The sequence below is a fragment of the Falco cherrug genome, chromosome 6 (assembly GCF_023634085.1).
Source record: "Falco cherrug isolate bFalChe1 chromosome 6, bFalChe1.pri, whole genome shotgun sequence".
Classification (NCBI taxonomy): Eukaryota; Metazoa; Chordata; class Aves; order Falconiformes; family Falconidae; genus Falco; species Falco cherrug.
The window spans coordinates 86,732,630-86,758,769 of NC_073702.1; the positions used below are offsets into that span (position 1 = coordinate 86,732,630).

The 26,140-nt window shown below is 40.6% G+C and overlaps 1 protein-coding gene across 4 annotated transcripts in view; it reads right to left on the reverse strand.

Moving 5' to 3' along the window:
- Positions 1-26,140, reverse strand: part of SMYD3 (SET and MYND domain containing 3) — a 419,814-nt gene that overhangs the window by 33,130 nt on the left and 360,544 nt on the right. For all 4 annotated transcript variants that reach the window (XM_055714562.1, XM_055714564.1, XM_055714565.1 and 1 more), the window contains 2 exons: positions 21,041-21,128; positions 17,385-17,559 (listed from right to left, as the gene is read on the reverse strand). In XM_055714562.1, coding sequence (XP_055570537.1) covers positions 17,385-17,559; positions 21,041-21,128 — 263 coding nt within the window. The remainder of the gene's footprint in view (positions 1-17,384; positions 17,560-21,040; positions 21,129-26,140) is intronic.

Consider the following 26,140-nt stretch of genomic DNA (forward strand, 5'->3'; position numbering starts at 1 on the left):
ATAAATTCTCCACTCATGGGAAACTCGGGCTTGTGCACTATAAAACCCATTATGCTGCCTCTCTAGTGAATTCTCTGATGTGTAATAAGTAGTGCATGAACACCGTGGCATAGCTATCATTCAGTCAATCAGCATAAAAAGCCAGTCAATCAGAGATAAAAATCTAATAGCTCATTTAGTTCTGGGGGCCAGTGAACAACTTGCTTGTCGTATTTTTCCTTTTGAGCTCTGTCGCTTCCCAGAGCTTCTTACAGCCAGAAATTGCCCTGGTGCTCCTCACAGGTACCATGAAGGTCTTGAGTGTTAACAAGCAGTGAAAGGCTACAAGGAACACACTGAGCTCAGCTCTGAAATCCTGTGAATAGATGAGTCCACAGACCGCAGGTTTCCAATATGCTCGTTGCACATGTCTGCAGCCCACTTGTCTGTATGCTTGTACATTTAGGGATAGCACTTCAGGGAAATCTGTGGCTTACAAAAGGCAAACATTTAAATGCAAAGAAGAAAAACAGATCTCCTGAGCGACTGTTGTTAGCAAGCTGCCTTCAGGAGGAGAATAAACCAGATAACATTCTATGAAGCGCGTCTATTTAATTTTTTTTTTTTTTTTAAATAAGGTAGTCTTACTAGACACAGAGGGCTGGATGTATCTTACATAAATATCACTGGACTCTGGTCGCTGCTATGATCTGTATCAGCAAAAAATTAAAGGTCATGATAGCTTGGCCAAAGGGCACGCATAGGATGGTGTCAGGGATGAAACAGGGCAACATGCAGTGACACAGAAGGCAGATCATGTACAAAATTGGGGATATTTTCACACTAGACAAGGAACAATAGCAGCAGCTATTAAAAACAAAGCAGTACAAAAAGGGCTTGCTCCTTCAGACTGTGATGAGCCATCTCCAGCACCTTCAATATCAAATATCATGCCAGCATCAGTCAGTGGCTGGATTCATTCTCAATAACTATTTAGACTTACACTACACACCAACTTCATTTTTCTATCACTTCAAGTTCGATAGCATCATTACCTCTGGTCCCTCTGATCCACCACCCTGTACTGAAATCACTGAAAACCAAAAGCTGTGAAAGGGGATAAGAGGGCAACAGTCATGCAGGTATCAATCTTCACAAAACTGGATACACAATCTTCAGATGTGTATTACTGCAGCCTTACAGCAGCCTTCCAGTACGTAAAGGGACATACAACAAAGCTGGAGAGGGGCTTCTTACCAGGGCACACTACTAGGACAAGCGGGAATGGTTTTAAGCTGAAAAAGAGGATTTAGATTAGATATTAGGAAGAAACTCTTCACTATGAGGGTGGTGAGGCACTGGCACAGGCTGCCCAGAGCAGCTGTGGGTGCCCCATCCCTGGCAGTGTCCAAGGCCAGGCTGGATGGGGCTGGGAGCAACCTGGGCTGGTGGCAGGTGTCCCTGCCCATGGCGGGGGGTTGGAGCTAGATGGTCTTTAAGGTCCTTTCCAGCCCATCCTATGGTTTTGGCCCCACATAATCTCCACGTAAAAAAGGTTTCTAAGAAATGTTAGAGTACATAAATATCAGCTTATTAAGGACTGCCATTCAAAAAAGACCATCATATATGACAAATTCCTACAGTGCACAGTATGCTCTCCAAGACACAGAAAGTAATGTAGTCAGACAGTTTCAAAATTATTAATCAGAAGTTCCCTTTCCATTTCCCTGAACTCTCATTCAGTAATTTTCTTCACTGACGTTAAGTTAAAGAGTGATAATTCAAGAAAAAAGACTTGATAATGGTGGGGTTTTTTTGCATTATTCAAAAACCTTTTGCTTAGTAGAAGAGGGTGCATTACACAGAGAAGAGCATTCCATTGATGCCTCACAAAATCTTCTTTGCTTTCCAAATCACTGCTTTGTCTGGGTTACATGATAAAATAATTTGTAATCTCCATCAGACCGTGAAAAGCAGGTATCTTCACCAATTGAGAATAAAGTAAAATTGCAAAATGTGGCTGCACTAAAATTAAAGAGCAGGTGATGCTTTATTGAACTCAGAAACATTTGTCTACATATCGTAACAAAAACTCCTACAGTGAACAGTCACCAGTGCAGCTTTCTTACTTTCAGAGATGTTTGCCAATTTAAAAATGATGTACATGAAAGAGAATCAGGTCTTGAATTCATGAAAGTGTATTTGCCCCTACAGAACTGAGGAAAAGAAACACACTACGGGATGCACACGCTGGATGACAATTGTACGTGCGTGTGACTGCCTGTACTCCCAGGCATGGGAGAGAGAAGGATGTCACTGCATTGCTCCCGGATAATGAACCATCTAGCAATAAATTCTTCCAGCTGACTTTTCCCAGAGATCCTCATTGCAGATGCAAAAGACATGGAGATGGAAATAAGCAGCAGCCACTGCACCGTGGGTTGGGGAGTGCAAGGGAGAGGTCAGGAGAGCAAGTTTCCCACCCGGCGTGCGAGGCTCGACAGCTCTGAAGGTCTGGGGACACCTACATAGGGCTCACCCACAAGCCCTCCACAGCCGAGGGATCCACAACCAGCACAAGAGATGAGACTCTAGCCCGAACAAAGCCAAGGGAATTTCACCCATAACTACAACAGTGCCAAGTATTCCACCTGATCGCTTTGAATTTTTTCCAAACACATTAACAAAAGATGGTGTTTACTTTGATATATAAAAGAATGGAGACTTGAAAAACTCTCTCAGCTTCGCTCAGGCAGTGTAGTGAGAACTGCTGTGTATGCAATGCCTTTTGCTCCCACATAATGTTCAAGGAACACTGAAGTTGCAGACAGGATTCAAGATTTTCATTATTTTTAAAAATTTCACCCCATCTTTACCATGGTAATTTTTTTGCTCCGTACATTAGCTATAAAACAAAATAATTTAGATAAAACATATCAACAATTCTGTAGCAGAAAAAGCAGGAAGGAAACCAAATGTTTCCATTGATACATTTTTGTATCATACATAATTGCACTGATGCAGTGTACATTCTGTTAATCTAAAGCATTCATTGAGAAGTGACATCACAGAGTACCACATCTGCAAAATGCAGATGCTGAGCTCTGATGACATTATTTCTAAGAGAAATACGGGCCCTGAATAAGCAAATATATTGGCTGCTATTTACGGCTCTCTTTCACCTTCTTTGTAGCTTTTCCCTTTCCCCAACGGGGGCGAGAGATGGCCGAGGTTCTGCCCGTAGCTGTGCCACCGAGGTGAGCCGCGGAGTAAGAGTTCAGCTGGTTGTGGGAGCGCCCAAATTTACCAAACTCCTTGTGACTGGTTTACGCTACCACAGTAAGATAGGTGTGAAGCTTTTTCCTCACCACCAGGACATTAAAACCTCCTTTTTTGCTATGGGGACATTTTGGTGTCTATTAATATATTTGAACATGAGCTTAAACTCCTTCCCTTTCTAGGCACTCTGTATGTGACCTCTTATTTCCTATAAACTTGTAGGAACTTTGTACGCTTGCCATCTCCGTCTCATGCAAGTTGCTAGGTAGCACTAACAAGCAAAGGCACAGACGACACAATCATAGAAGCCTCACTGACAGCAAAATGTCTTTAATTTCTTAACAGTTGCTGCAAGAACAAGGACTCACTGGGACAATGCATGGCATTCTTTCAGCATGCTTCTGACTCCGGCCATTCTGCTCTCTCGTGCTCTGGGCAGAAAGAACATGGTACACGATTGCTGGGGAAAATGGAGGGGGTTGCTCTGGGGTTTTTTTGCCATACTTTGCATAGTCAGGATTCCCTTAGGTTTGAAGAGGTATGACTTTTATTGAGCTTTGCAAAAGCAGGCTAAGGATGTGTCCTCCTACCAACAGCACATGCAAACCAGCTCAATACAGTATTATATACTATACCCTGAAGAACACATAAAATGTAGTTTTAAAGTTAACTGGAGACTACAGCACACATAATTCACAAGAGTAGAATTATATTTCCAGAGACACATTTTTAATATTATTTCTTATTCTGCTCACCCCAGGCAAATTTCTCACAATCAGCTGAAACAAGATCTCTGCTACAGGTACAGAAATTCTGCACTACACAGAAAGCAAGTCGTTAGAAATCCACATCCTCTTTTTTATTTTGGGAGAGGCATTGATTTGATTGCTTTCCAAAATTGAAAAAAACCACGCCATGCTTCTGAAAACCTAGCCCTTCTTTTGATTCAGTTAAGCTGATTTAGTTCAGTATAAAACAATAGGATAAATGTCAGCGTAGGCTGTCTGCAAATTCTATCCCAAGGTTCAACTTGGTGTAAATTATGGAACACAAAACCTGAATTGCCACTGCCACAATGGCGTGCGAGTCAAAATCCACAAAGCAGTGACTGTGGTGGAGCTCTGCACAAATGGTAAGGGTCTTCCAGATCTTGATATGGGGTTTATTATTTCTTCAGATTAGCGAGTGGTGGAGCTCAGAAAGTCACCATTCAGGATACAGATGTGACATCTCCCTTACACTATGTACATACCCTAGCAGAATTCAGCTTGCAACTCTATCCATTGTCTCCAGGGATTTACAGTATGCTTCAACAGATCTGTAGGATGCTTAACATTTTTCTATCAAATGTTACAGAATTGTATGCCATTTCCATAAAATTCTACCTCATTTTTATAGATGCTATTGAATTAAACTATAATTTTAAGACATGCCTGCTACGGACTTAATTTTTGATTGTATTGTAATGAGACTCCAACATCTTATTCTTTATGTTGTCACAGTATACTTCACTTTTCTTTCTCCAGCTCCTTAAGATATATCCACAATGATACTGTACTTTTTACTCACCTCATTATTTTAGGAGAGGAGCACACCTTTTAAGTCAAGCCCCTTCCTGATGAGTTTCTGTGCACCTACTGATGTTGGGTTCTACACCTGCAGCTACTGGCACCTTACTGAAAATCCAGGCCTTTGTTTATTTAGGTTAAAACAAGGAAGCATCCAACAAATCTGATAGAAGCTGCACGCTTTCATGAATCAGTCTATTTTACAGGTTCCATCTGCTCTTAAGTGCTTCCCAGAGAACAAACACTGTGTCACTATACTGCATATTTCCATTGCACTATCCCAAACACACTTAAGCTGCTGACAGATTAATGCTTAGTTCACTTGTGGCATACATTCTTGGGTTCTTACACATGTTCTTATAAGGAAATGGAACTCACAAAGCACTTAATCACAAGATGGGGTAGTGTTATTGCATTGAACACACCACACTAACTTTGTTTCAGGAACAGGCTAAGGTACCTCTATATATGCCATTGTTGTCACTAGCCCTGCCAAAGACCCTGGAAATCAAATAGTTTTTGTCAACCTCAGTTGAACAAAAGCAAGCAGAAGAATAGCCCTGGGGGTTAGGGATGAGCCACCTGAGGAGTGTGCCGAAATGGCCAAAGGATTGCACTGTTTGCTGGAATGCAACTTGCATGGCTTAAGCATGCATGTATTTGCTTGAAGCCATTACAAACAGATCTTGATAAAATGGCTGCAAAGACAGGAAATATCAGGCAAATATAAAAAGCAACAGCAACAAAACTCAAGTAAAATACAGCCCAGCTCGCTAAAGACATCAGCAATCCAGTTAATTGTGGATTTACCTAGGAAGCAGTAACAGCAAGAGAAACTGGTATGAATATATACAAAACCTGAATATACACCATGAATATCTGCATTTGTGCCTGTGGGAAAGGTAGAGTTTCATGGAGAATCCTTTACATCCTTACCTGATGTAAAACAAGCTTGGCTAGCTCAGAGCAGCCAAGAACGTCACCTTGCCTTATGTTTAAATATAGGGCACCAAAAGGAAGGGATAGTGGTTTAGGGTGAGTATCAGAGAAATGGTAAGTAAATTTTCTTCCACGTTCAACCTGGTATATATTTGCCCAGTTCTGACCTTTGAAACAGATTTTATAGAAGCAGACTGACCCCCCCAGTTATATATACCACACCTTTATCATGAACAATGACAGCCTTTTGCTACTGAATTGCACATTGCTGAGACCTTCAGTGAAATCAGGATGCACAAACCACCACTAATTTCTATGGAGCTGTGTCCTTTTCATTTATCAGCAAATTTGTAGTCACGTTTCCCTTGCTTAACGTAGCAGGGTCTGAGGAGAACTCTCTGTGGGTTTTTATGAGGGTCACTGGATGCAGTAAACGCTCTGTCCCTGATATTTGCTAAATGCAAAGGTGTAGGCACAGTGAGAGTCCTCGCCCCTGCAAAAGGGAAGGGAAAAATCATGTTCCCCCACTGCAATATCTGGAGTAGGTTGTGCATCCATGGACACAATTCAACGCCCCAGCGGGTATAACCAGAACTTTCTTGTTCTCCTCAAGGTATCAGAAGACAGGAGTACTTCCCTGGGACAATGCTGCTCTCAGAGCAAGGCAGGGGGGTGAAAGCATGGAGCACTTAATAAGATTAACAATTTTAGTGAAAACCAATATAATTCTATTTGCATCACAGCTTAATGTTGATGCTCTGTTACATGAAAAAGACCTTTCCCCCCACCTTTTCCTCTCTTTCTTTCTCTCTACCAGCACAAGCAAACTTGCATAATTTGATAGCATCTGTTGATAAATACCCAGCATTGGTTGAGCCCCCCTGCGCTGCAAACATGCCAGCGAGACAATACACAGATGAACTGAATCCAGATGGGTAGCAACAGATAAAGCTTGAGTCTGCATTCAGGATGTTATCTTATTGCAAGCACGTAAACCTGCTTTTCATCTCCAAATTCTGAGATGTTGAATTAGTAGGGGTAATATTACCCAACTTGGTTACACATTTTGAAATCTCTTAAAACTAAAAGGCCTTACGCTGGTGCTGTACTGAGACAAATACCTATCTAGTTATTGTCATGAAACCAACTAACTTGTAGGACATTCCCTTGGTCATAAATTGCTTTGTGTGATTCTTTCCTAGGATTTAAGAAGTGACACTATGTACCTTAGGACGCAATGCCTGTGTTTCAGAACACCTCAAACAGTACAACATGCAGCAATTACCCATTCTTCCCAAGCAAGATCTCCAGGCATATTTACATAAACATTTTTAAAACATGTATTTTGTGCCACTGTCTAAAGCAAAGTTCTCCACAAAATGCTGTGGTAAACCTTGCAAATTCCCCATATGACAAGAAAATTAATCTCTTACATGTTTTTCCTTTTTATGACTGTATATACTGAGGCTTTTGTTTTGTAGCCATGTAGGATCTAATTCCATTTTTCAAATTCTGCCAAACACACTACTGCATGAAAAGATTTTCTTTTCTCTTTCTCTTTTCTGTTTCATCAATAATGAATGGAGTAGAAAGACCTGGTTTAGAATGCTTCTACTTGTTGGCTGTCACTTTTGCCAGTTTTCAGAAGACTTCTGAAATGCTGGCCAGCCTTAAAAGTACATTAAATCCTTGGTGTGCATCATTCAACATACCTGAATTAATATGGAAATATATTCATGGTGTGGCTGTAATGAACACTCTTTGATTCCAGAACTTTATCTGCACTTCTGGCAGCCCATCAACCGTATCTTCCAAGAGTGCACTGCATGGCTAGAGAAAGCTGATTTTCCTCTAGGAAAGTATTTGCAACTGTGGCAGTATCTGTTTGATTTGCTCTCTTCCTTTCTTATCTTTTGTGATGATGGGGAGAAGTTAAAAGAAAGGTATTTTTCTCCCTAATTTTGCTATTTCTGGGCTTCTCATAATTGCTTTTTGGTTGTTTATTACTGGGCATTGCACTCCTCAGTATTCCTCCAAGATGACTTTATTTTGTTTGTAGAATACCTGTTTTTTATTATTTATTAGGAGACTTACATCATTTTCTGAAGGTTGGTTGGTTGGTTGGTTGTTGGGTTTTTTTTTTCTCTCTGATATATTTATCTTGCTCTCACTTCTGTCAGCTTTCCTGGCCCTTTTGGCAACCTACTTCCTCAGAGGCTTTCTCCTTAGAAGTGCTATAGCCTGTCTTTTGTTAGCCTTCCAACATTTGTAATCAGTTATCATCTTTGTTCAGCTCTCTACCCACAGTCATTTGCTTCTTGTTTCTTCCTTCTTACTTTCATCTTCAAAGTCACATAACTAAAGGCGATTCAGGTTTCTGTGTCTTGCCTGATGACGAAATGACAAACTGAGAACTGAGAAAAGATGTTCCAGTGTACTCAAGGGAAGAGAAGGGCATCTGGGAGCGGTAAGGAGATGGGAGAGAAGCACTGAATCACCTGCTTAACCATGAAATTGGATTATCAGGAGATCAGCAGGCATCTCTGTGCTCGATACCAGCAGACAGAATTTTCCAGTAGAAAACGAGAGTGGAAAGGAAGGAAGAAGCACCTTTGAAATATGCAGGATGGTTTTGCAGGTGGGCATAGGGTCACATCACACCGTCAACCCTTTCACTCTAAATTGCATAAACCAACATTGAGATGTTGTACAGAGAAGTAAGGAGATTAGAAGATTAGCCATTACCTACATTTCTGAAGGCCAGGAACTGTTGTATTTAGGATTTAGTGCAACTAGTGTTTGTGTAGCAGTCAAAATTCTCAGCATTTCCTGGAGCAGTCCCCTATGGCACAATTCTACTACTAATTATATGAAGCAGAGTGCTGTCCTAATGCATTGGTGTCGTTTCTTATACCAGGATTAGATAATTTAGACAGAACTAGTTCCAATACCTTCAAATGTTCCCTGTAGAGAAGGACTGGATTTTCTTGTTTTATGGGGTTAAGGAAAACTGCCTGACAGACCTTGACCAGGTCAAGAGAAATACAGCTCACAGAGATTTGATATGGTGGACAGGAGTATGCATCAACCCGTTAACCAATGTAGCATTATGCACAAGCTCAGTAAACACAGGACCTGAAAATAAGGATATTTCTGTTTTTCAGAGACATCCGAGTAATGCATTCTTAATAAGATCTTCCATTACATCTTAGTTCTTTCACTCAACCACTGGTAAATTAAAGAACTGATGAGCTTGTGGTCTACCACAACACCAGTAACTGTGTGGTCTCCAGGATTTGCTCACTGTAGTAATTTACCTTTTGCTCTCACTTCCATGTTCAGGTTTTGCTCTTCCTTTCCTGTCAACATCAGTCTGTGAAATTTCAGGTTTACTCAACATCACCTATTTTGCTGCAGAAGCTCTCTGACCTTCATTTTCTGGTTTCTATGGTGGATGGATCATCTCACTAGGAATTTGGTCATTCATTGGCACAGTTCTTCTTTGACAATACTTCCTTCAATTTTCTGGTTCTGCACACCCCTCTGCAAAGCACCGTGTTTCCATCACTCATGCTCCCTGGCCAATCTCATTGATTCACCCTTTAAACAGACTCTGTGTTCTTCAGTTTCTTTGCTCTCCTTATCTGCTGCTCCTTTTCTTTCCCCTCCCTCCCAACTGTATTTTTAATTTTCAGTAACTTTTCCACTTTTTCAATAGAAAAAAAATTATTGCTTTTTCATCCTTTTCAGCCTTTATCTCTAAGGTTGCTTAGACCATTTTCTTGCTTAAATATCGTGATTTTTCTTTTTCACCACTGTTCACATCTCCACCACTAGGCACTCTTAATTTATTTCCTTCTTAGAAGTACTGCCAAGTCTCCGCTCTCTGCCTCCTCAACTCAAACTGACAATTTATTCAAACAAAGAAATAGATATTTTCTGACTAAAATCAGACTCTTCCTAATTCTCCCCTCAGAGAATGCATTGTTCCTTACAACTTCTCTATTTTCTGCATGTCCTCTCTTTTCTTCTCTTTCATCAGAGCTAGCATTGTTCAGTTTATCTTTATTTTTTAATGATTCTCCTCCCCTTTGTCTCCCTTTTCACCATGACTTCTGCCTCTAAAATAGCTTTTTCAAAGCAATACTTAGTTACTGTCAAAGGAATCCAAAACTCGTCATACGCTTCATACGTATCTATTTTTAACTGTTAATTGTTCCCTTGACATTACTTCCCAATCCCATTTTAGCTCAGGTTCTAACCAAACCTTTGTTTAGGATCATCAGCTCCCCCCACCCCTTCTTAACAAAATTCACCCAGACACTGTGAATTCCCAAAAATTGTTCTCGTCATCCTTCCAGCTGAATAACCATGCTGCGTTTTTCTCACAGCACACAGGTCCATGATATCTACTCATGCATATGTAGGTTAGTTTTGCTTAGTACATGTTTAATACTCACTTCTACTTTGGTCACGTGTGTCCTTTAATTGGTGTATAATAGCAAACAGACTAATGAAAAGAGCTCCAGTAAGGGCTGCGTAAGTCCTTACTTTGTAAATTGCAAGGATACGTGTAAAAAAAAAAAAACAAACCCTAACAAAAAAAAGATCTCCTGATTACAAGACAAAGATACCAATTATTTCTGCTTAATTAAAAACACACACACACATCCACAAAAAAAACCCCAAACAAACCACCCCCCCCCCCCAAAAAAAAAAAAACAACCCAAAAATCCCACCAACCCACACACAAAAATCCCCAACAAACAAACAAAAAAACCAAACCAAACTAAAAACAAACCCAAACCCCGTAACTACCTGAATCTTTCAGTTCTGGTAGGAAGGTAGACTAGGACTGAAATTCTTATTCTAGACAAAGCTTGAAGCTCTGAATGGTCTAACACCTTAATCTGAAAGAGATCCTACAGTGCAAGCCCCCCCGATCTCTAGAGATCAAGTGATCGTCGCCAGAGAACCCAGTCCTTTCAAGAAGGGTCTTAGAACGCCTTGGCAATGCCATGTGACGGGGGGAGAAACTGGCACTTGTAGTTGGGTCAGAGGAAAAAGAAACGCTGGAAACTTGGGCATGTAGTTCACTAACATCACTAGGAGATCACTGCCTGTAAAACTGAGATTCAAATAGCTCTTGGCATAAGCAAAAGGTGAAACTAGAAACTAGAACTAAAGCTAGTAAGCACCAGTATACAAATACAGAGCTACTGGGTGAACACTGTCAGGAAAATCTTGCAGCAATGAAGCTATTTTTAAAAGGCTTAGCCTACCTAAGAAATGTGGTATATACCGAATGAGGTACTGCAAATTAACACTGATGTTGCTGAACTTCCACTCAGGAGTGACAGAGTGTATAGGACAAGCTAGAGACAGCAAATTTATGCCTGAAAAACAGCTGGCGTGACTGGGGAGAACAGCGAGACGTTTTATCCACGTGCACAATATGTGAAAATGAAGAAAGGTCGACGGTGGCACACTGATGGTGGTGTGAGCTCTCAGAAATCACCGAGGATTACGCAGCTAAGTATCAATTTTGGGCTCAACACCTTGTTGTAATGGAAGGATACAAAAAAAACAACTAGAGAAGAATCACAGAATCGAAGGCGCCGGTGCTATGCAAACGTAGCAAGCAAGCAGCAAAGCAGAAAATCTATTTCCTATGTGGGAAATGGATTGATCAGGACACAGATAACACAGGCACCAGACTTCAGGCAGAAAACTTTGCTTTTTCATTTTTTGAAAAGGCTGTTGGGATTGGAGGGGTCTGCAGGGGAGGAAGTAGGAAGGAGTGGGCTGCTGAAGTGCTTTAAGGGATTCCTAAAGATATCAGGCCAGGGACAAGCATGCTCCCTGTTTATCTATAAAATAGGTACACTGGAGCCAGAAATTGTGCAAATGTTGCTACAAACATCTGTCTTCTCGAAGAATTGCCTACCATTAAGCACAGACAATACACTCTCCAATTTATACTGGGTTTTCCCTCCCAAAGGGCCAACAAAAAAAGAACCAAGTGGAGTTTACAGTTTTCACGGTTTTGTGATGTATATTTTTGTACTTTCAGATCTGCACAAGAGATGTCTGAACTTCTCCAGAACGCAAACTTCTGATTAAAATAACAAATATTGTGTTATATATATAAAAATAACAAATATTATCCAGCAAAAAGTTTTACTACAAGCCCTGTGTTATCTCACATAAAGGAGAGGTGAGATAGAGTGGGGGTAAAGTAGGAAGACAATTATCATACATATGCTACAAATGTTCATATATATCCCAATTTTTTAAGAAGCTGTATAACACAACCATACAGAGTACAGCGCATGAGAAGGTCTGACTTACACATGGTCAACTGAAGAATGTTTTTGCTAGGCTATAAATATAACTTCTAACATCAACAGTCTCTCATAAGGATTTCTAACTGCTTCATGAGCAGTGGTTGCTAAGGATGGTCTGGCCTCCGCTGATTTATGCTAATAGTGTCAGCTAATTTCATGTGACCAAACAGAAGCAGTAAAGACTGAGCGGCTACCAACAACCTGGGAGGACAGTAGAGAGGTGGTCTTGGTGCTCACCACCGTTTCTACCTGCTGTAGCAGTCTGTCACTATCAAGCTCTCATCCCTCTGCTGAAGGTGTGCCAAGCAGCTCCTCACTCGGCTTACAGCAACAGCTCCTGGAGGCTCCGAAGAGCCGTGATGCTCCAGCCTTGCTCATGCCCCCAGACACAACTACTCTTGGAGCAAACGTACCTCATCCTTCCTTCGACAAACCTCTGAGGTTTACTTGGGACCACTGTCTTACCATCTCTAGATGACAAATCAATGGCACCATTCAGGAATGAAAAAATATATTTTTATAATGATATTACTTAAATAATATATATCATTTATATATATTGTATATAAAATAACTACAAGTTAATTCACACCTTTTGGTTTAGACAATGGGAAGAAATGATACCCCAGCTATTCAGATTTTCCCACAAGCTGCACTTTTTAAAATTTTTCACAGTTCTTCGGTAAGATTTCTTTTTCTCTTCTTTCCCCACGTTTTGCTCTAAACTTTAGAGATAAATGCCTGTGGCCATTTTCTAAAACCCCCGAAAAGTCAGCAAGGTAGGTTTTCTCCTTTCTGTTCTTTGTTCCGTTCTTTCTTTGAATTGCTTTCTCCACATTTTTGCCTCACTCTCAGGTGATCCCAGAGGTAAGATTTATGTTTACTACTCATGTTTTATGATTAAGACACTGAACTTCGGTCACTGAATTACTACTAGCCGTAGGTTCCGAAACCTGCCAGCCTCACACAAGCCTCCGGGCGACCTCCCCCACGCCGACTGGCGCTGGAGCCACACTTTAACCCTGAAGCACCAGCATCCCCCAGTGGTCCTGTTCCTCACTGCAGACCACTCTGGAGTTTTCAAAGTGCCTCAGAATTAGTATTCAGGACTCAGCCGAACTCAGTAAAGAACCATAGACAGTTGATCATAGCTAAAGAAAAAAAAAACAAACCAACACCTGATTTATTTCCAGTCATTGCATATATTGTGTTACAAAACACGCACCTGTAAGAGCAGGATTTTTTGGTAAAACACAGTGGAAAGGGGGGAAAAATCAGACCAAAACAAAACCTGACTCTATTGGAGAGCCTTTTTGAACAAAAGAAAATAGGTTAAGAGGCTCTTCCAAGAATATTAGGTTCTAACAGATATTTTTGGCTTTTTTACAAGATCACGACTCACGGAAAAGATACTATAGCAACCATCAATTTTTCATCTGCCTTTCGATTGAAGTGCACATACTTAGAAAACTGCAGTCCATCATATCTATTGAATTAGAATTCTAAACAAAAAAAAAAAATCCTGGCTGACATTTTGTTCACACAATGAAAATTCAACTACGTTCTCAGAAAACACTCAACAAGAAGCACACCCCAGCCACGCTTATTAAGCCCAGCCCTTCACACAGCAATCCAAAGTTGCGTTGGCTGGGATTGTTTTCCCTCTTCCCTAAAAGACTTCAGTCACTGAGGAAAGGTGAAGTAATGGGATACTGCAAAACACCACTCGCAGGGTTAGAGAACAGGAGTGAGAAGAGCAGACAAATGATGCCCGTCTAACACGAACATGGGATGCTAGCACCTAACCAGCTTCCTCCCACTCCAGACCAGAACAGCCACATCAGCACAAGCCCTGTACCAGTGCTGACTCGGCGGAGGGAGGGCAACAACAGAAGGATGTGCAAGGCTGCTGGGGAGACAGCACAGCGCTTCTGCCCCACGCTCCTGTGTGGGATGAAATGAAGGAATTTCCTCTTGTTAACGTTGGAGCCCTCCACTAACACCTAATACTGCAGCACTGGAGATGGAGGGTTGTTAATTAAAACAGCCCATCAGAAAATCAGTGGGACTTATACAGTAGCTTTAAGTCCAGCAGGAGATTATGAGCAGTGCAGAACAGAAACAGAGGAACATGCTTGTTCTCGCCATATCAGAATCTCACCAGACCCAATGCCACAGGAGGCGATGCGGCTTTACCAAGTCCCCCTGCTCCCTAAATTCAGTAGGTACATGGTGTCACTTAGCTACTTCTTTTCCTCTTACTACTCTTGTCGCAGTAGCTGAGGACATCTAGCAGAGTTTTATAATGGAAGCATACTTCCACTCTTAGTCTGCTGTGTAAGCATGAATACTTGAGACAAGGGGGGGAAATACCCCAAATCCAATCCCCAGAACATATCTCCTTTCTCTGCAGCCGAAGGGCTAAATGCTGGGGTCCCTCCTCAGAGGTAACCCAAAGGAAGCCTGCCTTACTCAGCATCTCTGAACCTGATCCTGCAGGAGCAGCAGTCAGCCCGGAGTGTGAATGTGCTAACTGAGCCATGACAACCCCATGTAACACCTCTTGCTGATATTCTGTTTTTCTGTGGTTAAGGCTCATGAGGATTTTTGAAAGGAAGTTTATTTTTGCAAGCTGCCGAGGGCTGACTGTGACGTGGGGCAGCTTTCACTTAGGCAAATGTCTTAACTTTTGTTAAGGCTCCTGGACAGACAGGCAATTACTGCGACAATTACAACAAAAGCCGGGTAGGTACATTTTGGCTTAGGATGTTCAGTGAAAGTACACGTTGCAGGTTTTACTAAATAACGGACAGTTGAGGTTCAGCACAAAAGGAGAAGGCAGCTTTTCATCTCGACAGCTGCCGTCTCCCTATTTTTTGGAAGGTCTAAAAAATATTTGAGAGGTCCTAAACAATGTTCCTTCCAGGTTATTGTCACTACCTAAAATGCAGAGGTTGGTATTCAGTATGACAGATCAGTTTTATGTAGTTTAAGCATCTGTCTCTGCCAGTTACACGAAGTGGATGGTTCTGAGAAAGCCAGCAGCCATCATAATGAAAGTATACGTTACGACACAAAGTGTCACACAGCAGTGAAAATTAATCCTGCTGCTAAAGAAATGGAAAATGCACAATAAACACATTACCTGAAATTAAAATTGTTTTTGACCAAATCTCCAGAGCCTTTAAAGTTGTAACAATGATTTCCTATTCATATGGACTGCTTGAATTCTCAGGTGATTCCCTGTGGAGAGCTGTATGAATACTTTTTCCAGAGCTGAGGAAAGGAAAATAGATAGCTATAATGGAACTGCAGGAGCAGCCAAGCAGTAGATTGATTCAACAGGAGAAATTCAATGCATCCCAAAAGATTTCCTAGGATTTGCTCTCCCGCTGCTCAGGGCACAATTTGCTGTAATGAGAAACTGAGGATTTTGTTTCAGGTGTGCCAAAGCTTGCAGTGGTGACTTGAAGGTATAAAGAAAAAAAACCCAAAAAACCAACAACTGAAAATCTCTCTTAAATAATGCTTTTGGATGAGGAGAGAACAAGGAAAAGCTCTTCAAGGTGGAAAAAAAGGTCAAATATCTTATGCAAATAGTATTCCTTAAGAGATACTAATTGGATGCACAGTTGGACCCTTTCCTTCATCTCCAAACTCCTGCGTTAAACAGCTTGAAAACTACAGTACACTTCAGTAAGCAACACCGAGAAAGCTTTATTGAATTATCTGGTAAAATTGTACTTGGTCTTACTGTAATCCCTGCTCTCAAAAGTGTATGCAGAAAAATCCTGTTTTCAGTTGTGAAGAACTGAGTTAACAAGTTATAAAATGAAAAGCAAGTGTGTGTGGGGGTTATTAGTATGTAATAAGGGGATATTTAAGCAGGCAGACTGCTCTGTTCACCTGGAGCATGGCACATGGTAGCAGGCTGCCAGGAAGCATGTACTGCTGCAGTACGACATAAGCCCCATTTGAAAGGTTAAGTGGGACACACATGACGTGAATTTCACTCCAAAGAAATGTGGAATTTGTAGGCACTCACGCCCTCCTTCATAAGCAATAGTCATTATGAACCCCGAGCTTTTCTACAGCTCTGAAGTACCACAGCCTATGCAGATTTCTCGCTAATCACTTCATAGTGAAAGCTCTGAAATGCTGTGTTGTTTTTCAAGTAAAGCCTAGGGTTTTATTCAGAAACAGGCTGCCAGGTGAAATTTCCTCAGGCAAAATGCGGAATGCTGATGCCATCCTGGTTTGATTAGGGAAGACGTGCAAACCTTGAGATGTTCATGTTCACAGCAGCACATCCCATTCAGCACTAGCATGCCCCTCACACTTCTTAATGTCACACTGTGAACTGGAACATCACATGGTGTAGAAGAACCAACAGAGAAGGAATGGATGCTCTAAAAAACACCTTACAAAGAATGAACATTCACATGTGCATGACATTAGATCTGGACATTCAGCACAGGTTTACATTTAGTTATAAACAATACAATGCAAATATCCCAAACCCAAACCTTTAAGTCTTGGCGCTTTCAGAACACAGCCCAAAGCAGACAGCACCCACCCTTTCTCCACAAGATGACCAAAGTCGCATTACAGCTCCAGGCTCCAATCAACTTCAAGACCTACCACACAAAGTAGGATCTCCTAGAGCATCCTTCCTGATTGATAACAGGCCATCAGACTCGGAAACTCCCAGCACATTGCATAGCAACAAGTACTGTCCAGGAGAGAAGAACAACAAGTGCTCCACCAGCTCAGCCTCTTCCCAAAATAAGGACCAGGGGCTCTTTCAGTCCAGTTAGAATAAAAAAAACACTCTTGCAAAAAGCAGATCCTTCTGTAAACTCTATGTATAGAATATACAGAGAATATACATTATTTCAACCAGCTACCTGTCCTTCAAGCTTGACCTAACTCAGCATAAAATACAGAAGCCCCCATTGCAATGGAACCTGAAGCAGAAAGTCAGCTTCTGATCCGGAACAGGGCAGCATCTGGACACAGGGAACCGTGAGAGGCTAATAATACTCAGTGATTATTACAGTTCCTTTCATCATTTGATTTGCTCTCAGTCTGACTGCAGAAGCAGAAAGGGAATTCTACCTCATCCATTAACCTGGAAAGCAAGGCAAGATGTGCAGCAACAAATAAAACCAGTAAGAAGCAGCTAGAGGAAACACAACGATCTTTGCTTTTAATGAGACAGCCCCTTGTCCCCCCCATCTTTGGAAACAGTTAAACCAATTACATCTCTTACCTGTACGGTTCCAGAGTCCTGTGGCCGTAATACAAAGCTTCTTCCCACGATTCAAGGTTAATACAGGCATCCATGGCACAGTCAAGCATTTTCAGCTGATAAATATTTGTGTCTGGAAGACGACCCACATTGCCGCTCAAGAGATTCTGGCATCTTGCCAGAACCTGCTCCCAGTCTGTTATTAGCCTTAGTTAAAGAAATATCTCTAATCAAACAAAAATACAAGTTCTAAATGTTGTTATCAAGGAGTAAGAGCTACAGGGCATTAAGATAAAAAAGCTGCCACCATTCCAGACTCAATTCCTGAAAACATACTTGAACTCAGGAGTGGTAGCTTAGGTAACTATGCTTCGTTTACATTTAGAAAAACAATTTCTAAAGAAGGCAGTACTTCAGCAATAAAGAGTAAAAGAAAGATGACAAAATGGAAGGATACAAATTAAAATTCAAATACTTTTTATTTAGCTGCTGAAACATTATTACTTACTTAAGATACGCCTCCAAATCTTACATCCAAGGGCAAGGACCCATGGAAAAGAGTCTTAACAAAATGCCTCAGCAGCTAAAAAAAGAAAAAAATGTATTTTTTATATATTAAAACAATGAGACACACTTTTAAGCTGCCCAAGATTTTGTTTAGAATTCTCATGAAATTAGAACCTTTTCTTGAAATGAATTAATCTTCTATCTCCCTGAAACAGTTGTAAAGAGCATTGTTTTATTTTTTTCAAGTACAGCTGCATGTGTCATGCATGAGGAAGAAAAGCATTGTAGTTCTGCTATCTGACTGCAGTTTGGGTTTAAGGATCCTGGCAGTAAAGAAAATGTGTACCTCCATTGCTACAAGAAGATATTTTGTGTGTTTGGGAGAGAGGAAAAGTAAGCTGGACCCTGCATTCACTTTAGTTGGATATTCCTAACCACAAATCACTTATTTTCATTACATTCCACACTGATCTGACTTCTCTGTAGAGCAGATTCTTCTCGCTCTGACCACACCTAAGCTGAATACCAATACTCCCAGATTTTAAGTGAGTACTGTCATCTGGGACTTTATAGGAGTCCCAGAATGCAAGTAGTCTAAACACCAAAAAGATACCATATACACCAGTAAGAACAAATGAAATAATAATAACAACAAAATAGACTTATAGTATGAGAAGTAATAGCATTGTTTGCATCACAGCCTTTTCCACACAATCAGCTCAAGGAAGTTCAGCAGTTACCTTCATGACATAACTGAAAATACTATTCCCCCCACTCCAGCAATGGATTTCAGTGTACAACGATTACCCTGTGATGAAGTAACGAGTCCTTCTTGAACATGGGAATATTTACATACTTAAATTTAAGTATGTGACCACTCATGGCTGGGCCAGGATTTATAACATGGTTGTTACAAGGCTAAACTAATTATTTGTGAATTGCTCTCATGCCCTTGGATTGAAAGACCCATATAAGGGAAGGAATGTGTTATTATAAAATTGCACCTTAACCTTTGTATCTCTGGCAAACATCCATGTATTCTTTACAACTGATTAAGGACAGACAAACAGAAGAATGAGGGATATTATTTCCACTTGATACAATTTTTGTAGAAAGTACAAAGCACTGACATTCTTGAAAGATTACCATTTTAGCTGATGCATAGTATTAGCCTGTCTGCTTTTATTTCTCATTATACTGCTTTGTTCCCTCAGTAGCATCTAACAGCAACTGTGCTATATTGCAAAACCTGATGGGACCCAATTTTCAGGTATATAAATTGCAAATTAGAAAACCCTCTATCAGTGCAACAGGACTAAAGAGAAGATGGCTGTCTGTATCTGCCGAAGACTAGCTCCTCCAGGAGCTCTGCTACTGTGTGGCCTGAGATGTAGAGGAATCCCTTTCTCCACCATAATCCCCTTGCACTGGGCTTTAGCATCTCAGTTTGTCTGCCTAAACTGCAATTTGGGCCTAAGACAGTTCACTCACACCTATTGCTTTAGGTTCTCTAACTGCAGCTTTAGCATTACAACACTGCACCAGCTATCATCAGTCACTCAGATTTTGGAAGGCACTAACTTTCTCAACTGTAGGAACTGTTAGTTAATTTGCTAAAAAAAACCCCAAAAACAACACACACACATTTGCAGAAACTAATGATGGCGTGCTTCAGTCAGCAAGCAAGATTTTCTATTTGTTCTTGGCAAGCAGACAAATACCAGGCTCCCTCGTCAGGTACTGCACTTAGCACCGCATGCCAATTAGCACCGGTGCTGTGGCAAAGATGACACATCCCAAATAGCCCCGTTCCTGAGAACAAAAGCCGCACAGACAACAAGGACTTATTTTTTTCAAGCAGCCCTGATACCTTTTTACTACAACGTGTTTGACTTATTTTTAAGTATCAGTTAAATCAGCCATCTTAATTAAAGCCACTAGCAAAATTCAGGAGGTGCAATTTCTCCTGAAATTAAGCATAGGAACGTTAAATAGGACCAGTGTTTGGGCTCCATTCTTTTGGTATAAAAATGATTGCAACTGCACGTTGCATATCTATAACTTAACTTTCAGGTTAAAACCCGGGCCCTGAAGTACAACTGGATGCCTGAAGATGTATTTCAGCATTGTCTTTCTCAATCCAGTGATTACAGAGGGACTTAAAGCAGACTAGAAACTATATGAAAATTAAAGTTAGACGAGATGAGTGTTTCCCTTTTGCTAACAAATTAATCTCTCTGGATTAGAAAGAAACAAACCCAGTTAGGGTGTGGGTTTGTTTTTTTTTTTGTTACAATAAAAATTGTGATCATTTGTTTCCAGTCTGGAATATCACTATGCAAACATGTTTCTTATGCTGCTGAAAAGTAAAACTGGAAGATTTAATTCTCTCTAGCTCCAGAGAAAGGCCATGTTTCTGAAAATGGTAAGGCATCTTGCTACAATAGGCCAGGTTTGCAGTCAGTGAAATCCCACTGAACAGACTAAGATGAGAGGGATCAATATATTCAGCCTTCTAGAGAAAATCTGCACCTCTCTTCTACTCATCTTTTCTTGGCTTTTGCTGTATACTAATTGTTTTAATTAGATTGAATATCTGCATGATGGCCGTCAGGCTCCAGTTCTGTTTATTAGTGCAAGATCATCTCATTCAATTTGCTTAATTATCAATTATTATTATATATTATTATTATAACATATTATAATGATTCTGTAATGTTTGCAGTGAACCTGACTGATTATATTCTTGTTATTGTCACTGCTGTGTGAAGAATGAGAACCTGGAAATGTTCACAATGGGACTAATGGGATAAGGAATTTAACAACATTCAGATTAAGCTTTATTTCATTTAGAAGTGGATTTATCTGAAGTGGTGGGCTGTGACGGCAGAAGTCTAAACCTGAGCCAAAATACCCCTTCACATCCCAGGTACCTGTTACGCCTGCCACAAAGCAGTTCCAGGCCAAGCAATCAGAGACTCTATTATTATTAACACAATTAAGAATATTACACATTTTTAACATCAAATGAATGAAAAATACATTTTAAAACCACATAAAAACATAAATCTTTATGAAACAAATCTCAACAGATGAACTGCATAGCAAGGGTCTCTCCAGATTTTTTTTGCAACCGAATGACAGACTGCAGCCTGCCACTGAAAGGATACCTTCTTTTGATTTTGGATATTTTACTTCATTTACAGCATCTCTGACTTCTTTCCAGGCACGCTGGTCACCGGCCAATTTCTCAGCATCCTGGTTGACGGAAACAAAAGCATTTGATGAGAAAAACAGTAAACTGAGAATACGCAGTAGGGCTGAAAAACACTAAAAAAATTACATTGATGAAAGCTACTTGTGGGGATTGTGTCACCGGGTTTTTTTAAATGCACAAAAAAATCATTTCACCTGGCATTAGTACTCATCCTGTGTTTGTAAGCAAATGAGATGATTTCAAGAAAAATGAATGCACACTTGGAAACAATAAATACTCAAACCAGACATTATGTTTGCCACAAGAACTATGATCAACCAGAAAAGAAAAATAATAGCATGTGATTTTTAATATTAAAATGCATTAAGCAGATCAAATTCTCTCAAAAACCTGCTACCTAATACTTCATAGAGCCTCAACCACAGTGCAGAAAGGATTTAGCAAATAATTTTGATTAACCATGTGGTGATTATAGACTTTATAAACAGTGGGAGGCTACCTTCATCTATTACAGTTACCAGCATGAGCTTGCAGGAGAAGTCTAGTAGTCAGAAAAAGCTGAACTTCAGTTTTGTTTTTTAACTCATTGCTATTTCTTCCCTACTCCATCTGATTCCATAAACAGCTATATTTTCCCATTGCTTTGTCATAAAGAAGGCAAAAATGATTAATGGCTAGAGCAGTAGCAGAAAGTTTCCCTTTTCAACTCTCTAGCAGTTAGTAACTGCACCTTAGGCAAACCACTTGGAACAAATTTATTAAAGCATCCACAGACACGGTTAAGCATCCTGAAGGATTTCCAAAAGCATCTAGATATTCAATTTCCATCGCCATAAGCACTTAAATACCTTTAAAAATCTGGCCTTTAAGACACTGCAGTTCATTACCTCTCCCTCCTTATAAAAGGCCCTCACAAAAGAATTTTGTAAGTACAAATTCTTGCAGGAGTATTATAAATACAGTTAAAAAAATTAAAAAATAATAAAAAAATCAGCCTTCAGGAGGGCTGGAGGTCTGGAGATGAACAGGGAAGGTGTGTGAAAACCTAACCAAGCACTTAGTAACCAACAGATGCTCACTGGGCATCGCAGGAGTACCTCTGTTTAAAAGCCTGTAACCTGTATCTGTCTAGAACTCCATAATTTTCTTCTTTTACTGCTCCTTATTTACCATAAATTCAGACCCAAAAAAACCTTACAGTAAGAATCAGCCCTCACTTTCACATTTCATATGCAGTTTTGTCTTTCCATTTGCTCCTGCTCCATGCAAGAGCAGACCTCTGTATTCCTGGGCTGATTAAATCAAGAATAAATCCAGATTGGTCTCAGCTGCCCCACCATTCCGTGAGGGCCTTATACAGGGAGGGCAGCCCGGCCCTGCTGCATATCCTGTGTCCTTCCCCCACAATCGGTTCTGTTATCACAAAGATCCCCTGGAAATCACTCTGTGGATAGCTGAATTTGCCACAGGAAGGCATAAGGTGAATGTTAAGACAAAGAAGCTCATACTGTATCAATGTTACCAGCACAATTAATGTGCATACCTAGCCCTCTAACAGCTTAGTGACAGACTTACGCTGAATCCGTTAGCTCCAATGTAACCTCCACCAGTTTTTATGGGACTACATCTGTTTCCCAACTTAGCCTGAGAACCTGATACAATCTGTCTCTAAAACATCTTTTAGAGACTGATCAAGCCCTGCTCAGTGATTAAGCTAAAAAAATATCTGGCCTGTAAGATACTAATAATGATGTCTGTGAAACTTTAGGTTTAAGGAGCTACCAAAAAAGAACAATTCTCTTAAGAATTTTTTTCCCTATCTTTTCCCACCAGCCCAAGTATAATTCTCAGTATTTCTGTAACATGTTGTAAGCCTTACAATTAAAACCTCAGAAATGTGGGAATTGGGACAGATTTATAGGTGAAAGAACAAAAACAACCATACACCAAGTTGCAGGCCAATGACTGATGCATCATTAGGGCTAACTTTAAACACAGAGGGACCGATGGATGAATCGGGTTAAGGTATTCATTGACATGGGATTAATCTTTCTCCTGTGCAGTCTTTTGAGTCTCATTGTCTTCTAGCATTTCATTAACACCACAAAGCAGTGCAAGGTAGGGATTGCATCTACCCTTTACACTAGCACATAGGGCTAAGTCAACACTGGCTTCAGACTCAGGTAGTGTCTGAGGGACATACCAGGGAGTGTCTGTTGGCCCAGTAATCTCCCAGCCCTCTCCAGAATCACGCTCCTTATCCCTTTTGTAAGAGACTTTAGGATGGAGGGATTTAAGTCACAGGTTTCAACGCTTTCTGTGTTCTCAAGGTGAGGCATTTTGGGGATTGGCCCACACAGGAACAAGCAAACACCTGGCTAGCTGGGCCTTTTACACCTGTACTGTTCTTCACCTGATTTCTACCCACTAAAGAAGTCCTGTCCTTTCCTAAACACTCCTGTTCACGTCAGGGAGGCCTCTTCCAAACCAGCAGCCAGGCAGCGACTGCAAAACAACTCTGCAAAACAAGCCCTCCTTGTCACCACTGGCAACACTTCAGCCTTCCAGCCCAATAAGCTTTTTCCAAGTAAGTTGTTTCTCTCCCTTGGACAATGCCTTGAAAGTCACGGCCATGTGATATGACTCAGCCAGCTAAAAATACAAAGCTGCCTTGGCGTTTGAATTATGGAAATAATTGAAGTGATTACTAGTTATGCTGAACTGTTTAATTTAATCTAAGAGCATGGCAGTAACAGCTATGGGAGATTTAGCTTTCCACAGAGTAACACTCATTCAAAGCATCCCTTTTCAGAACATGTTCCCAGTCAAACCTCCAGGTGTGCAGAGCTGCCAACAATAAAGGAAGACAGGCTTTTTTGTGTGTGGAAAAGGAGAACCCTCGCTGAAGAAAAGGAAGAGGCTTTTGAAAATGAAGAGTTAGCAGCTTGGGCCTAATTATCTTCCTTATTTCTAACGTTGAAACTAAACATAAGAGTTTGTTCTTCAGAACAAAAAAATATTTGTGTCTCGGACTAAATAATAATTAGACTAGAGAACCTAGCCACAAAAATGCATTACAACGTCGCGATGGCTGAAACTGGCACGCTTTACAAATCAGCTTTCACACATAGAGACGTGCTGGAGAAAACTGAGAGTGGATGTGTTGAAGGCTCATGGGGATGGTAGAAAAGACAGCTGCAAGCCGTGCTTTCCCATGTCAAGAACACAAGCTTGCAACACTCTTAGTAACACAGGTGCAACCCACCGGCGGCAGAAGCGTCACTGGATGTGCTTGCTGAACCCACAATCTAGGGCGCAAGAAAGAGAAAATTGACCCTGTGATTTATTTTGAGCAATTATTCCAGATGCCAGATGGTTCCAGCACCTAATTTCCAATTACTCCAAGCATGCGCAGGGGAAAGTTGTTCGTTAAAAGGTAAGTTAACATGCAACAGTACCATATCAATTCTCTCTCTGTTTTCTTCCAATACCATGGCAGGTGCTGCTACAGCTTTCTTGATAAAACACACCTGGAGATTCATCTTCTTAACATTGAAGCTTTCTAGAAATCTCCATGGACTGCCTACCTCTTGGACTACTTACCCCTGGCTGCTTAGACCTGTGCTTCTAATCCTTTAGACAGAACAATTTTCTAGCTCTTCTAGTAAAACAAGCTATAAACTAAACTCTTCACACCTGACACTTCGCAAAAGAAGGACACTGTTTACCTTCACATCTTCTTGAACTTAGTTCGGGTGTACAAACCATGAAGGCTCACCTACATAATTCAACCAGATGAAATTCTGCTCTTGAAATGTGCAAATGCAAAATATTCTGTGAAGCACAATTTTCCTGCCATAAAAACCATCTTTCCTCCATAAATTTCACAATAATTTTGCTATATAAAAGATTCAAGAACAAGATTATTTTCTTTACTATTTGCTTGAACACCGTAATTTCTATAGCTTGTAGATCAGAAGAACGTTAGTTGTTGTTTTTCTTTCAGAATACTTCCAGCTTTTATATCTAATGACTTTCCAGACTTTCAAAGGCACTCATTGCAATCTATATTTCAAGAGCCTGAGAACAGACACTATCAGCTTTGCCCGGTGCATCCTGTAAATGCTCATAAAAATAGTTTGTGGTACACAACATACCACTAATTGTCAATATTTGCTTTAAATATTACAGTTTTCCACAGTTTAGGTTCCATTAGTGACACTTGTAAAAATGACGTTATAACCACTTATAACAGAAGAGAGGGAAATAAGAAAACCAGAGGGTATCTGGTGAGGATTATCATCTGTTTGCTTAGTGATCAAATGTAAAATGTTCTGCTGTTCTGGCTTTAAGTGATACAAAGATTTACTATAAAAGCATCGTCTCCTGAAACAATTACAGACATCAGCCACCACAGAGATAAGCATTTGAAAATGTTCACCTGTTCCATTCCCTCTTATTCCTTTGCTCCCACGTTGTTTGTAGGAAGTTCTCTCCCTATCTCTTCTGCTGTTCTACTGTCCTGAACACACCCCATCCTTAACTGAACTCTCCTTTGAAAGGAGTATAACCTTCAAAGGACAGATAGATCTTTCTCTTCCCTTCTTGTTACTTTATACTACATTTCTTTCCCTGTCTGCTCTTGTTTCTTACACTTCCTAAAAGCACTCCTTACCTACTCATTTCAAGCACCACTGCTTTTACACACAAAGTTAGCAGCCAGTGTTGCTACCCCAACTTTTAAAATCCTGGATGTTAAAAGATTCCCAGACAGGCATAACCTCTGAGAGAAGATACCACTCTCACCAAAACAAGCATACGCCAACCAGCAGCATCACTGCCCTCTGCCCAAACACACTCCCACAGCCCCAACGCTGCTCATCTGTAATGCACTGCACCTCCGAAAATCTCCTGAACATTGAAAAGGTTGATTAAGGGCAATTCCTCTTTTCATACTTAGGCGAAAGGATGGAAATAGGAGATGGATTTTCTGTCCTCTCTACAAAGTTCAACTTTCTCCTTCTTACAGATGGAGGTAGAGAAACAAGCCAGA